Source organism: Myotis daubentonii, chromosome 13, assembly GCF_963259705.1.
Source record: "Myotis daubentonii chromosome 13, mMyoDau2.1, whole genome shotgun sequence".
In the NCBI taxonomy this organism is placed as follows: domain Eukaryota; kingdom Metazoa; phylum Chordata; class Mammalia; order Chiroptera; family Vespertilionidae; genus Myotis; species Myotis daubentonii.
The window spans coordinates 24,362,413-24,377,709 of NC_081852.1; the positions used below are offsets into that span (position 1 = coordinate 24,362,413).

The 15,297-nt window shown below is 38.3% G+C and overlaps 1 protein-coding gene across 1 annotated transcript in view; it reads left to right on the forward strand.

Moving 5' to 3' along the window:
- CTNNA3 (catenin alpha 3) overlaps positions 1-15,297 on the forward strand; it is a 1,315,594-nt gene that overhangs the window by 66,045 nt on the left and 1,234,252 nt on the right. The window contains exon 4 of the mRNA XM_059662570.1: positions 14,416-14,582. Coding sequence (XP_059518553.1) covers positions 14,416-14,582 — 167 coding nt within the window. The remainder of the gene's footprint in view (positions 1-14,415; positions 14,583-15,297) is intronic.

Genomic DNA, 15,297 nt, shown 5'->3' on the forward strand with positions numbered 1-15,297 from the left:
GTATTGAACATTTATTTATAAAGGAAAATAGCAGTTCATTTTTAGTTAGCCATCCCTAAGTGACAGGTTGGCTCCATCTTCTCTGCTCCACAACATTGCAGTTAGGACTTGCATAAAATGTTTGCTATTTACCACTAATTACAGCCTTTCTATGGTTCCCTTGTTATTTCCATCCATTGCTGTGTTGATGGTGTGTGTATTTAACTGCTATTACATCTCAAGAGTATTCTTAGATAAGCATAAAGTTACAAATATAATAATCTTTTCAACCAAGTACAGTGGGCTCAGGAGATGTAGTTCATTCATTTGAAAGGGGATGATGAACTCCTGTTTTAACACGTTTTAACATGCATGCGTTGCACCTTGTAGCTGGCAGAATGTTTGTGAAAACACTTCCAGTGAAGACTGATGAGCTAATTAGTTACATTGCTTGTAAACTACTAATTGCTGGAGAACACTCAACACAGCCTCCCTTAGTGTTCACTGGAAAATTCTGTAGTAGGCTTTTCTTACAGTGCGTGCGCCAAGCCCAGTAACTCTTCAGTGTCGCCTGTCTTGTAGTGTTGGGTGGGCAGTCTGGAAGTATTTAACGTGTGTGTGCAGTCCTCTTGATATGTTGGACCTATGGTAGGATGATTTGAGAAATAACAATAATGTCAATTTTGAAAGTACGTATGAGAAATTTTGTAAGCCATGTACCATTTACTTTGATGTGTAACTCAAAGACAGGAGCAAAGATTTAATGAATGTTGACAGATTGATTTGTAATTGATGGGTCCAAGAAACTGACACGTTGTCTCAAATCTCAGCTGGTAAAGCGTCTGAAATAAAAGGTGTGATTTAGATCTGAGCCATGGCTTTGCTCTCCGCCCTGACTGTAGAGATGGCACCACGCTTTAGCCATTTCATGCATGTGTGCAAAGGTAACAGTAAGTAGGTGTAAGGCTGACAACCGATCTAAAGTTTATGCTCACAGAAGATAGATCTGAACATTATTGTTTTGCTGCATATTCTAGAGGGCCTTAAGATGGCCATTTCTCAGGGCCAGGAGTAAGAATCTTTAGAATTTCTGTCCTTGACTCTTTATTCTCTTCCTTCAGTTTCTAAGGAAGTGGTGCTCTTTCCAATAATGACCTGAACCTGAGGTCATCTCTCCTCCTTTCTTAAGAGACTCTTCTACAATTACCTTTTCTTCTTCTGGGCTGATCATTCATATTCCTTTTTACTGTTTTTTTTTCCTTCACACAGATGAGCTCATCCCTGCTTGATGATTGTGGCAAATATTTAATAAAAATTCAATTTCCTTTCAGTTTACTCTCTTCTTAAACTCCTAATTCTATTTTACCATATCTATTATTCCGCTTTGGCCTATTTATTGTTTAACTCAATTACTTTTGCATAATTTTAATTCTGTTAAAATCCTTTGCTGCATTTGGCATTTATTTGAAACGTTATCCCCTTCTCTTTTAGGACACTGTGCACTACATTGTCCTGTCCCCACATGCTCCTTCTCTTTCTTGGTTGACCGCTTGTTCTTGTCTCCTGTAATTTTCCTAAGCCTTGGTCTTGGTCTCCATCATCTCTCCTTTCCTTGGGAAGCTTTTGCTTTCTCAAGACTTTAATTATAACTACTTGGTTGACAATGTTTAGTTATCATTCAAAGCTCCATTACATAACCGAGTGCTTCCCAATCATTTTTCTACATTGATACATAAATGTTCATGCCCAAATCAGTCCCGCAGATAATGGGCATTCCTGGGAATGTTGGAAGCTGGACACATTCCCTTCTCGCCAGTGAGAAGGATCCTGGGCTCAGCACCACTGCTTCAGTCACTTACTAGGTGGTTTCACTTGCCTATTTTGGCATTACATTCATCATGTATAAACTGGACTTAGCATCTTTCACAAGCACTTTACAGACTTTTATTTGACACAGTTGATAATTTTCTTATGAAATACTCTGTTTCCTGGAATAATGGAGCACCACACAGTCCTGATTTTTTCCTCTTTCTGTCTTTGGCTACCTCCTCTCATCTCCTTTTTGGTTATCCCCTTAAAACGGTCATATAATGTTGGAACTGCTCAAAGGCTGTTTATTCCATGTAATATTTTATTAGGTGTCTGTCTTGTGCAGTTAAGCATGAAACTCATCACACAAAAATGGCAACATTTTGCATACCTGTAAGAATGCTTATTTTTGAGTTACCTAAGTGCTAGACAATTATCAATAATTTTGATTTCTCTTGAAAGGGCCTTCTGGCTTATGTGTCCCTAGGAGAACATTATGATTAAAAACCATGATACTCTCTGACACCTTTTGGATCAATGTGTTTATCATGAAGTTGTTAGGAGTTGGCATACAGATAGTGATGGGATTGGGATAGAATCAATTTATTGGCATTAAAGGGAAGGGGAAAAGTTCAGCAAAAAAAAAAAAAATAATAATAATAATTCTCAGAGCCAGAGATACAATTGCCTTGAGAAAGAAAAGATTGCATTTGATATCTTAGGGATTAGGGAACAACTCTTAAGTTCTTAAGCAATTGAGTGTTGTTATGAATATAGTTTTGCTGTCTAGGTTTAATTATTAAAAAGTATGGAACTACTGAAGGCCATTTTCTGGGCAGGATTCTATAAAAAATAATTCTTTTAGATTTCTGGTTTAATTTCAAGCATTGAGCTTGAGAGTCATTTGACCTAAGTAAATAGATGAATAATGTAAAGTGTCTGGGAATTTAAATAATAACATATAACAAATAATGAAAGGAGTCAGTATTATACAGTAAAGATCCTCCCCTATTTCTCCACTATAATTGTTGTATTAAATTTAAATGTGTTAGTTCCATGAATGACACATGTTAAGCTTTCAAATAATTAGTAATTTTATAATAATGCTGCTTTAGCCCAGCCGGTGTGGTTCAGTGGTTGAGTGTTGATCTATGAACCAGGAGGTCATGGTTCAATTCCCAATCAGGGCACATGCCAGGGTTTTGGTCTCAACTCCAGTGTGGGGCATGCAGGAGGCAGCTGATCAATGACTCTCATTACTGATGTTTCCTCTCTCTCTCTTCCTCCCTCCCTTCCTCCCTCTCTCTCCCTGCCTCCCTCTCTCTCCCTGCCTCTCTGAAATAAATTTTTTTAAAATGTTGCTTTATATTTATATTAGAGGCCCAGTGCACGGATTTGTGCATGGGTGGGGTCCCTTGGCCCGTCTGGTGATCAGGGCCTATCGGTGATTGGGGCCAGCTGGTTGGGGAGAGGGGCTGCGGGAGGTTGGCTGTGGGAGCACACCGACCACCAGGGGGCAGCTCCTGTGTTGAGTGTCTCCCTGCTGGTGGTCAGTGCACATCATAGCAACTGGTCGACCAATTGTTTGGTCAATTGGGCTTAACGGTCTCTTAGGCTTTTATATATATAGATAGATAGTTTCATGCTTTTTAACCCTTTGTGGTCCAATTTTATTTTTGGAATTCAAACAGTCTGGTCCAAGTTAATTGACAGGATTGAATGTTGAACCTGTTCGCGGTGTCGGCCTCAGCCTCCATGTTGGACCTACTCCTAGCGCCTGGTCTGTCGAGTCAGCCTCCACATTGGACAGAAAAGGGTTAAAACACTTTGACATGTACCAATGGAAAAAGCCTTTGTAATGATCTGTGTGAGGAAATAGGATAGATATTATTATCTTAATTTTATGAGTGATGGAATTGAGAGAGGGAGAGAGAGAAATACATCGTATCACACAATTCTTTGTTTTTTATTTTATTTATTTTTACTAGTAATGTATGTTTTTACTGACTTTTAGAGAGAGAGGTAGGGAGAGGGATAGAGAAATATAAACATCAATGAGAGAGAAACATCATTGATTGGCTGCCTCCTGCACACCCCCAACTGGGGATTGAGCTCACAACCCCAGGATGTGCCCTGATTGGGTATTGAACTGGTAACCTCTTGGTTCATGGGTCAGTGCTCAACCATTGAGCCACACCAGCCAGACTAAGTGCTTTAATCGGTATAATAGTTTTGATAGATACTAGGAATTGGTCCATCTAGTGTGTCCTCCAGTACTGAAGAGGTTGGAAAAAGAAAAACGACATTTCCCAGGCCCTTTTAGCAGGTGAGAAGGGTGGCCCGGCAGAGGTTCTCCAGTCTGGCTCTTAGTATCATAGGTGTTGAGCAATAAATGGTGGTAGTAGCAGGTTTACGCTAAAATACAACTGTGGTGTTATTAAAAATGTTTCTTGGTTGATGTTGTTTCTGCCTGAGTAAGATTCAAACCTGGCTTTTGAGGGCCTCATGGAAACTTGTAAATAATAGCACAGAACAAATCCCTTTCCCTTTAAATTAGCTAGAGTGGATTCTGTATTTGCAACTTTGACTTATGTCTGAAACATAGGCCAAAAGAAGAATTCTCTCTTAAGAGAATACCCAAGTTAACTAAGATCATGCCATAGCTGGTTTGGCTCAGTGGATAGAGTGCCGGCCTGTAGACTAAAGGGTCCTGGGTTCAATTCTGGTCAAGGGCACATGCCTGGATTACCCCATGCGGGTTTGATCCCCAGTGTGGGGCCTGCAGGAGGCAGCCGATCAATGATTCTCTCTCATCATTGATGTTTCTCTCTCTTTCCCCCTTTCTTTTCCTCTCTATAATCAGTAAAAATATATTTTTTAAAAAAGGCTGGCTTGACTTTTAAATATCAGTGATGTCATACCAATGGATATGTATAAACCTAGGTAAATGAATTAAATTTCCCTATAATAAAATATAAATCTAAGAGGTTTAGTTACAAAGGATTGTAGGAGATAGTGCATTTGAGTATCTGAGGAGTCATTATGGAGAGAAAGGAGTTAGTGAAGTTAGTTGAAGAGCATGTTCTTAGGGCAAAATTGCCTTTATCTCTCTCTCACACACACAGTATATTAAAATCATGCTCAAATTGTGATCATGGTTATATGAAAAAAGCCAGAGGCACACTAGTGTCCCCAAATCAGTGAGAATTTCAGTATCACAGAACAAGAGAAGTTTCTGGCAATGAAAAATGAATTACTGCTAAAGAAAATGGGGTTAAAAAGGACCAGAGAAAGAAAATTTCAATGAATAATATACTTGAAAATAGTACTGCATGAAAATAGCAACTGTTATTCTAAATCATCTCATATATTTGGCCAGTTGTGGTCTAACTACTAACAAAAACTAGGAAAAACACTATAAGAAACTCTGAAGTTAGAAATGATTATACTTAAATGTGCATGGACCTATAACATCAAATGAATCTCTGAGTTGCTAGATTATATTCTTGAATATTTATTCTTACCCTTTTCCTTGGGCAAGCACATTATACAAGTTGCTATTTACTTCTTGCTTTTCTTTGCTTTTTGATGTTAGAGGCTCTCAGTGAGATTTGCTGTTTTATCTTCCTCACCAAATATTCACAACCTACAGTGATAACCCAAAAGAAGGAATTAACTTTTTTCCCCTCCTGGCTTTACCCTTTACCCCCTACATCCCATAAGTATTTATTGCTACCTCCTCCGTCTCCCCCCCCCCCCCCCAAATATTTTGACCACTTCTTTCTTCCTTCACCTATGGCCTTTACCTAGTTCAGTAAACGCTGGTTTCAACCATTCCTGCAGGGAGACATTGGAATTGAGAGTCACTACGGATAGTCCACCGGCTGTGGACAGTTGCACGTCTAACACTGTAACTGATAGCAAAGGGTTCATGAGGGCCTGAGACAGGAACATTGGCTGAAGCTCCACAGTTAAGAAATTGCAAGTTTCATGGGAATAGCTTTGATTTTTGATGTGATAAATCTTCACATAAAAAGACAAAATATTCATATGGTAGTGAGGAAATGGTTGCCTTTTAAGAACTCCACCTTTATTTAATACTTTGGGGACTAAAAGCCTCCACTTGTCTGCTTTTTATTGTGTTTCTATAACCTCTGTGTTGATACCGAAGAGAGTGAGACCAAAAATTATGTGACCTGCTCAGGATTTCATAGTCAGCTAGTGAACAAGCTAGGTGAGCTGGCTGTTGACGCTGCATACAGATCTTCACTATTAATTAGGCTTTGGGTGTGAGAAGGAAATTCATGCAATTCTTTTGGTATTACACTGGGAGCATTATTTGGAGCTGGCTGAACTTTTTTCAGGGAACCATCTAACCCAGGCATATAGAAAATTCCTGAGATGCTAAAACTATTACATATATAAATAATGCAGCCAAAGAATGCTGGGTCAAATTTTATACTTTTAAGGGATAAACCAATCTTTATATGTTGTCAAGGATTTTCAGGCAAGGTTCAGTCATTCAGCTTAAGATATGAAAACCAACTAAAGATTTAATGAAAAAGAATTGCTTTTTAGAGCCACAGTTATGTATATCACAATGGAGACACTTATTAGTTGCATGAGTTTCATTTTTTTTTTCATGGAGTACTTTCTTTAAAAAAATATTTTTTAAAAAATTGTATATTAGTTCATTTATCTCAGATGAATAATTAGCAGACATTTTCTGTGAAGGGCTAGATAGTAAATAGTTTAGGCTCTGTGGGCCATGTGCTGTAGGTTGCAACTGTTCAACTGTGTTGTTGAGGTGAGAAAGCAGCCAAAGAAATGCATGATAATAAAAAACGGCTGTGTTCTAAAGAAGTATTTACGTATACTGAAATTTGAATTTCATGTAATTTTCATGTCATAATTATTCATTTGATGTCCCCCTCCTCCCCTGCATTTGAAAATGTAAAAGCCGTCCTTAGCTTGTTGGTTGTACAAAGCAGGCTGAGCTGGATTTGGCTTGTTTTCTATAGTTTGCTGACCTTGTCTTAGATAAAAGAACTGAGAATCCAGGAGTTCCCAAACCATTTTACCTGCTACTTGTTAATAATCTTAAATTTCTCAGACTAGATTTACATTGGCGGGTAAGTAAAATGAAAAGACAAAGTTGCTGTTAATTTTTGTGTGAAAGATAACTAATTTTTATAGCTCATTTTTTTTTGTTTTTTATCTACACAGTAAACTTTATAGAGTTTCCAGGGATTTCCAAGAGAGGTACATTCTGCTTAGGGTTTTGCAGCTGTGTTATAAACAAGAGTTTTCAACATTCTCTCCCCTCCACCCCCCCTTTTATTGATCTTGATATTCTCCTCGTGGAGAGAAGTTAGTGACAAGTGTAACTTTTTCTTAGTACATCATTATAATAATTATTCACCATAAATACTAGTTATTATAGTGACAATTTTCAATACACAATGTACACATTCTTTTTCAATGCAGGTAAGTTTTTAATCCCTTGCTTTTCACTACTAAAAAAATGTGCCATCTTTAAACAATCAAAAGACAAACTACAAAAGGCCTCACTAAAACCTTTGTACTCTTAAGCTTTAAATTACATTTTTGATAGAAAACTTGTTTTCTGTGCTTATTGACTATTTCTCTATCCTCTTTGGAGAAATGTCTATTTAGACTCTTTTCCATTTAAATAGTTGGGTTATTTGTCTTTTCATTATTGATTTGGCCTTGAAGGTGGGAATTCTGCTCCCTTTGAAAACCACTGCTAAGGGGGCCTGGGCTAATTATTCCCCACGATTGAGGCAAGGCCCTTGTGTGTACTCTATCCAATGTCTACGAGTCATGGTGAGAACAAGCCTCTACCCAGGCCGGTATGAGTACTGTTGCCTCAATCCTTTGTATGGTTGTCTCCCTAGCCCTGGCTACTTTCTTCCATACACGTATGTGCTGATCAGTAGTAAGCTGAATACTCAACGGGGGGCCTCTGCAGATCTTCTGAATTTTCTTTGTAGTTTTCTTTCCCATTCCCTGTCCTGTGCCCTTTAACTGCCACAATTTCCCAGGATTTTCAGCTTTGTCTCTTCAGCTCAAAGAGTTTGCCAGGCTCTATCTTAATGTGTCCTCCCTGTCTGTGGCCTGGAAAGTCTCTGAAGGTAGTAAGCTAGTGTTATCAAAGGGCTCCTCCCGTTTGTTTCTCACTGCTAGGGATTACTGCTCTTTATTGCATGATGCCCAGTGCCTTCACAACCATGTGAGAAAATGTATTTTATCCATTTTTTGTTATTTCAGATAGGAAAAAAAATCTGGCCTTTATTACTCTGCCTTGGAAGGAACCAAATTGTAACTTTTTTTAAAAACATATTTTATTGATTTTTTACCGAGAGGAAGGGAGTGGGATAGAGAGTTATAAACATTGATGAGAGAGAAACATCGATCAGCTGCCTCCTGCACACCACCTACTGGGGATGTGCCCGCAACCCAGGTACATGCCCTTGACTGGACTCGAACCCGGGACCCTTGAGTCCACAGGCCGACGCTCTATCCACTGAGCCAAACCCGTTAGGGCCAAATTGTAACTTTTAATAAGCCTTTACTGTGAGTTTGAAGATAATGAGAGGGGGATAAAACACAAACAGTAGTTTACAGTGACAACCATATGCAGCTACGTTCTGAGTCCATAGGTCCTGCTGGTGTCCTTACAGCTCGCAAGCCTGAGTCTGCATAGCAGCTGCTAGCATTTCCCTCTACCATGAGAAGGTTTCCTTTGTCATAAAAATGTTTGTTCCATGAAAATTGTCTCAAACATTTAAAGAAGGGTCTTTTTCTCTTCCTCCCTCCCTTCCTCCCTCCTTCCTTCCTTTTTTTCTTTCCTTCCTTCCATTTAGGACCTAGTTGACATCATCCTCCCCTCTACCCTGCAAAAAATAGTCTATGGGCTCCAAAGTTCAATTCAAGCTCCTACCTTTTAGGAACTTTCAAATTCAGAATAGCTGTTCCCTAATGAATAACAAACAAAATCAAACCCCTAGTGCCCAGTCTTAGCCTGGGAACCCCATTATACCAGAGCATGTTTTTATATGTTGAATCAATATACACTGGTGCATGTGGCATGTAAATGGTGTATTAAAAAACACACAGAAGGGTGGCCAGAGGCACATACCTGAAATCTTAATTGAACCATAAATATAATGGTAATTAAAAAAAATGAAGAAAATTTGATTTTTAGTTCTTGTTCCTTTTCATCTTGGTTATTCCCCCTTCTCTGGCTGTTTTGATTCTACAGTGTTTTCTTTGATTTTCAAGCTTATTTATAAACAATATAATCACTTTTAGAAAGTGGAGCTATACTTGTAAATGCAGCAAAGGGACTTTCTCTTTAAAAGTATCATGTAGATACCTTTTTATAAAGCAAATTAGAGGCCTGATGCACGAAATTCGTGCAAGTACCTCAGCCCTCGCAGCCACGGTGGCTTCCTCGGCCCTCGCAACCCTGGCTTTGTCCAGAAGGTTGTCTGGAAGATCATCCGGCTGTCCGGTCTAATTAGCATATTATGCTTTCATTATTGTTGATAATATTTTGTGATGTGTCTATTTAGCCCTAAGTTTTCCTTTTATTATTTTACTTCTAGAGTTTATTCATATGATCATATAAGTTTTTATATATAAAATTTTTTGTATTCACAAGTTTTCATGTATTACTCATATGTACAAGATGTACTTATATAAATCTTGTAGAATATATATCTTAGTACTTTATTCAAGAGGGCATTTCATACCTGATTTTTTTTTAACATATCCTCAGGTGAGGATTTTTTCTTCTTTTTTAAATTGATTTCAGAGAGGGGAAGAGAGAGGGAGAGAGAGAAACATCAATGATGAGAGAGAATCATTGATTGGCTGCCTCCTGCACACCCCCTACTGGGGATCAAGCCCAAAACCTGAGCATGTGCCCTTGACCGGAATTGAACCCAGGACCCTTCAGGCTGATGCTCTATCCACTGAGCCAAACAAGCCAGGGCCATACCTAATTGTTTGAAGATTAAAAAGATCATATTTGATAGAAAAGGGACAGAATGAATCCAGTAGAAGAAAACTTTATGAATCTTGTTCTTGTGGTATTTTCAAGGACTTCAGTAAATTGCTTTTATATAGAGAGTGGGATTTCTTGAAGGTAAGTGTAGTTTATTTGTATATATTTTAAAAGTGAAATTTCCTATTCATTAAATGTCAAAGTAATAGCATTATAAGAAAGATGGGAATGATATTTCAAAATAATAGACTCCCTATGTGTAGAATTTATAAAGCATGAATGCTAATATTCTAGATTGAAAGAAAATTTGTTGCACCCCTTTTCCCCTAGTTAATTAGGAAAATAGCCATTTTATGCTGACACAAGTCCATTGGACTGTGAATTAGCTAAATTCTATAAACTAGCTAATTTTGTCAATAGCTGGAACATGTTGCTCTTACCTAGAACATTCCTCTGTGTGTCCTCAGACACACCAGGCAGTGGGAAGTTCCTCTCTGTGCCTCCTATACTTCGTACGTGAGCCCAGCTTAGACTGTGTCACAGCGTTTACTGATTCTCATTTGTGAACTTGGGCTGCAAAATTGCTTCATATTGACCTTATATCCTGGATGCCTGTGATGGAGTTGTGTTTATAGGGAACAACAAATGTTTGTCAGAGGGAAGTTGAATATGTTCATTCACATATTTATTCAGCAACACATTTATTTACACATTGAATATATTATATGTAGGCAATAGAGTAGGCACTATTTTAGACCATGGGAATACTGTGGTGACCAGAACCAATGCAGCTTTTGCTCTCATTAGTCATATAATTCAGAAGAAAAAAAGGCTTTGATACAAATCATTACAATAAGTGATAATGAGCATTGTGATAGGAAGCAAAGAATCCTACAGTAGGATCTGCCTTAGCAATGGGGACTTCCCAGAAGAAGTGATGTTTACATTGGGACCAGATATGAGCTGGAATCATCCGAAAAGGGTTGGGAAAATTGTGGGGGAGGGAGGGTAGTGAGACCAGTAATAGGAAGTTTAGGCACTGAATCTTTATTTCAGGAGTGACGGTTTCTCCCAATAGTGCTACTTGTTTGGCTGTTCATATTACCTAATGGAGACAAAGACTGTAATTATTGTTCAGTGTTTAAATCTTTCTCTGAGTATGACTCTTGTGCCAGTTGTTCAACATCTCAACTTGTTAGTCAAGAACACAATTCTTTTGTCATATATATTTAGCTTTAGTATATGAAGTCAAAGACAATATTCTACACAGGCTATCATAACTTTCCAATTCAAAGTCATGACAAGAAAAGATAAACTTTTTGTGCAGAATCATCTGCTCTCTAAATTTTGGAGGTCACTTTAATTTTTCAGTCTCCTAGCTGCAATTCTGACTTTCAGAAAAAGACATAAAAATCACCATTTACTGGTCTTGAAATTTTGTCATCTCTACTAGAAATTTTCTGAGAAAATAACAGCTAATACTTGAGCGCTTTCCATGTTCACCTATTGTGCTAAATATATATTATGAAATATATATAAGTAATATTTTATCCTTTTCTTATAAGTAAGAATACTACAAGTAATAAATGTCCAAGTTTCAAAACTAGAAGTGGTGGATTAGAATCTCATCTCAGGAGTATCTGGTTCAGGAGCCCGAGTTCCTTACATGGAGTTGCTTAGGAGAGCTGAATGTGATATGTTAACATGCTGAGGTCGCCTCAGACCCTCCTCATAGGCTTTTTCCATTATGAGGAACACCATTCTTTGTTATATTTAATAAAAATTATTTATTCCATTTTCTTTATGCTAAAGTTCATGAATAAGTGAAAACTAATACATTCATGGAGTACTGTGAATAAAATAGGCCCTTTCATATGTTGTTGGTGAGATGGCTGTATTTTGGAGACTTAAAACTCATTTGCTTTTTGACTCTGCAATTCTACTTTTATGAATTTATCCTACAGCTAAATTTGATCATATATGCAAAGATAAATGTCATGGTGGTTCTTTTTTTGTTGTTGCTGTTGTTAATCCTCACCCAAGGATATTTTTCCATTGATTTTTAGGGAGAGTGGGAGAGAGAACATCAATGTGAGAGAAACACATTAATTGGTTGCCTCCTGCATGAGCCCTGACCAGGGAGGAGCCTGCAACCAAGGTTCGCGCCCTTGACCAGAATCGAACCCTGGACCCTTTGGTCCACAGGCTGACACTCTATCCACTGAGCCAAACTTGCTAGGGCTCATGGTTGTTGTTGTAGCATTGTTTAAGCAGAAAAAAGTTGGAAATGATTGTGTGCCCAGTAAAATAAGTATATCAGTAAAATGTGACCTTAGTCAAGTATTAATAAGAATGATAATACCAACTAATCAGTCTTCACTAAGTGCTAAGCACTGATCTTACTTATGCTCATTAAATTGTAGGTATTATTATTATTAGCTTCATTTACAGAGGTTAAGTGACTTGTCCAAGGTGGTAGGACAGAGACACAAGCAGAATGGCTTCACAGCCCACACTGTTAATTACTGTGCTGTATGGCTCCTGGTCATCTGTATTCTAATGTGAAAAGAAAATAATTTGGTAAGGAAAATGAGGAAATTGTTGAAAATTTTTATAGTATGATACCATTTATGTAAAAGATCTATGTCTCTATCTTCTATATGGTCCATTTATAACAAATATCTATGTTTTCTTGTGACATAAAATCTCTCTAAAATATTTTCATATATATTAATGTGTTTGAATATATGAATATATTAAAATATACACATGTAAAACAAATATAAATATATACATATAAATACACATATCTACACACATATGCACACACACAAAATATGGAAACATTTCTGGACAGGTATACAAGAACTTAATGGGTGTTTTGGGGGATTCGTATGGAGACTGAAAAAAATGTTCACTCTACTCTTTTTTTTTTTTATTAGTTAAGGCATTACAAATGTGTCCTCATCCCCCCCCATTAACCCCCAACCTCCCCCCCCCCACACACACACAAACTCATGCTCCCATCCCCGTGTTGTCCATGTCCATTGGTTTGGCTTATATACATGTATACACGTCCTTCGGTTGATCTCTTCCCCTTGAATAATTTAAAACCAACGAGCACATATTGCTTTTATAACACAAATAAGCTTAAATTGAAAAACTTAAACACTGCATGTGGTAGTTCTTAAGCAATTATGTTACTGATTTTTGAATTAAAAGTATATTTTATTGATTTCAGAGAGAGAAACACCAGGGAGAGAGAGAAACATCAATATGAGAGATAAACAGTTGCCTCCTGCATGTGCCCCAACTGGGGATCCAAGCTGCGACCTGGGTATGTGCCCTGACCTGAAATCAAAACCATCACCTTTTGGTGTATGGGATGATGCTTTAACCAACTGAGCCACACTGGCCAGGGCTGAATTGTGCACTTTTAAAAATGAATGAACTCCAGGGGCAGGGACCATTTCCTCATTTTCTGAAAGCACGTCAATGATTCCTCTATCCCTAAACATCTCCCCCTTTCCAGCCCTGATCCCTTCTAGCTTCTGCCCTTCCCTGGTGGAGGGAGGGAGCAGGAACTCTCGCCCCCCACACCCTCTTGCTTGCATCTGTATATAGTGTGAGCAGCAAGTAGCCCCATTCCCTCCCTGCCCCTACCCCTCCTCAATGTTATGGCCTTGGATATCCCATCTATAATAATAATAAAAGTGTATTGTGCTAATTAGACCGGATGTCCTTCCGGACAACTTTATGGACGAAGCCGTGGCTGTGAGGGAAGCTTGGGTCCCGGGTGCCTGCCGGCAGCCAGAGGGAAGCCCGGGTCCTGGGTGCCAGAGGGAAGCCCGGGTCCTGGGTGCCAGAGGGAAGCCGGTGCCGGCAGCTGGGGGAAGTAAGGCCTACTTTGTACGAATTTTGTGCATCAGGCCTCTAGTTTAATAAAGACAATTCAATCAGCTCTCCCTTGACCCCCCCCCAAAAAAGAGTGAGTATACATTGCTTTTATAATAAAGTGCATTTTAATGGAAAAGCTGTAATAATAGTGGACAGATTTCTTTAATAGTTATATACTATGAAATATTATTTTTGTGTCTAGGTTTGGGATATGATTTATTATATTGACAGTTTAGGATAAAACTGCCCGTGTTAAACTTTTATCAGAGAGTTGCTGTCTTATCTTAAAAAGGCTAGCTCCTTTCTAACATCCATTGAATTGGAGAGTAACTCAATGTAGATTTACCTTATTCTGATACACAAGATGGTATCCAATTGAAGCCTTAGTAATGAAAGCTTTCACAGAAATGAGATTCAGCAAATGCAGAAGTTGACAGCAATTTTACTAGTCAATTGAGCACAATTTTCTTGCAGGAAAATGGTATCCTGCTTCTTAAATGACAGAGCATTTATCAAACACAAATGTCAATTTGAAACTGCATAGTTTATTTAATGAGACAGTGTTCCAGTGTCAATGGACGGTATTTTAATATTATGCTTAGTCATGGAATGTACTTGGGGTCAGGTTGGATGATAAATGCTGACACAGGCATAGCTGAAACCTCACGCGTGACTGACTTGGGGGCTGTGTTTTCCAGGCGAAGCTCTGAAAGTATCAGCGGAGAGGTTTGCAGATGACCCCTGCTACCTCCCCAAAAGGGAGGCTGTGGTTCAAGCTGCCCGTGCCCTGCTGGCTGCCGTTACCAGACTCCTCATCCTGGCAGACATGATTGATGTCATGTGTCTGCTGCAGCACGTGTCAGCTGTGAGTAAAAGATGGCTTCGTTTCCCTTGGCATTGCTCTCCCTTCCAATTCCATTCTCTGAACCTGGCCTCCGTCTTAGCACATTCTGGCCTCACCCTCGTTTCTTAATGTCACCCACCAGAAGCTGACTGAGTTGGGCTTTGATACAAATGTATATTTCAAAAGAACAAAGACAAAAGAATAAAGCCAGTGGAAACTCAACAGCAGAAGATGGCTTGCTTATACATGAGGAAATGGCTAGGAGAAAATTCTAGGCTATTGACCACTTAAATTATGATGTCCTCTGTAAATACATGTGTATAATAACATAATTATAGAGGTAAAGTAAATAATATGTATAAATATAAGTAACTGGAAAAAGAAACTTTAAAACTTAAGAAGACATTTGAAGTTTATCCTAGTTTGTAAGTGAATATTACTTTGCCAGATCCTCTTGATTCAAGATAAACGGTGCATGTTGACAGGTATCTGTGATACCTGCGGTCATCCATTATGAAAATGTACAAATGGATTTAATATGTGTAGAGAATGTATTTTAACTCAGTGACTAGAAAGGAAGCAAGATACCTGCTTGCTTTCTTTTGCTCGACAAACCCATTCATGAAGGTTTAGCAGAAAGATAATTTATTAAAGCCTTTTTAATTTAGTTTGATCAAGTCAACTCACTAATAATATCTAAATGAGAAGGATGTAAAGAACCTCTTGGAATCTCAGC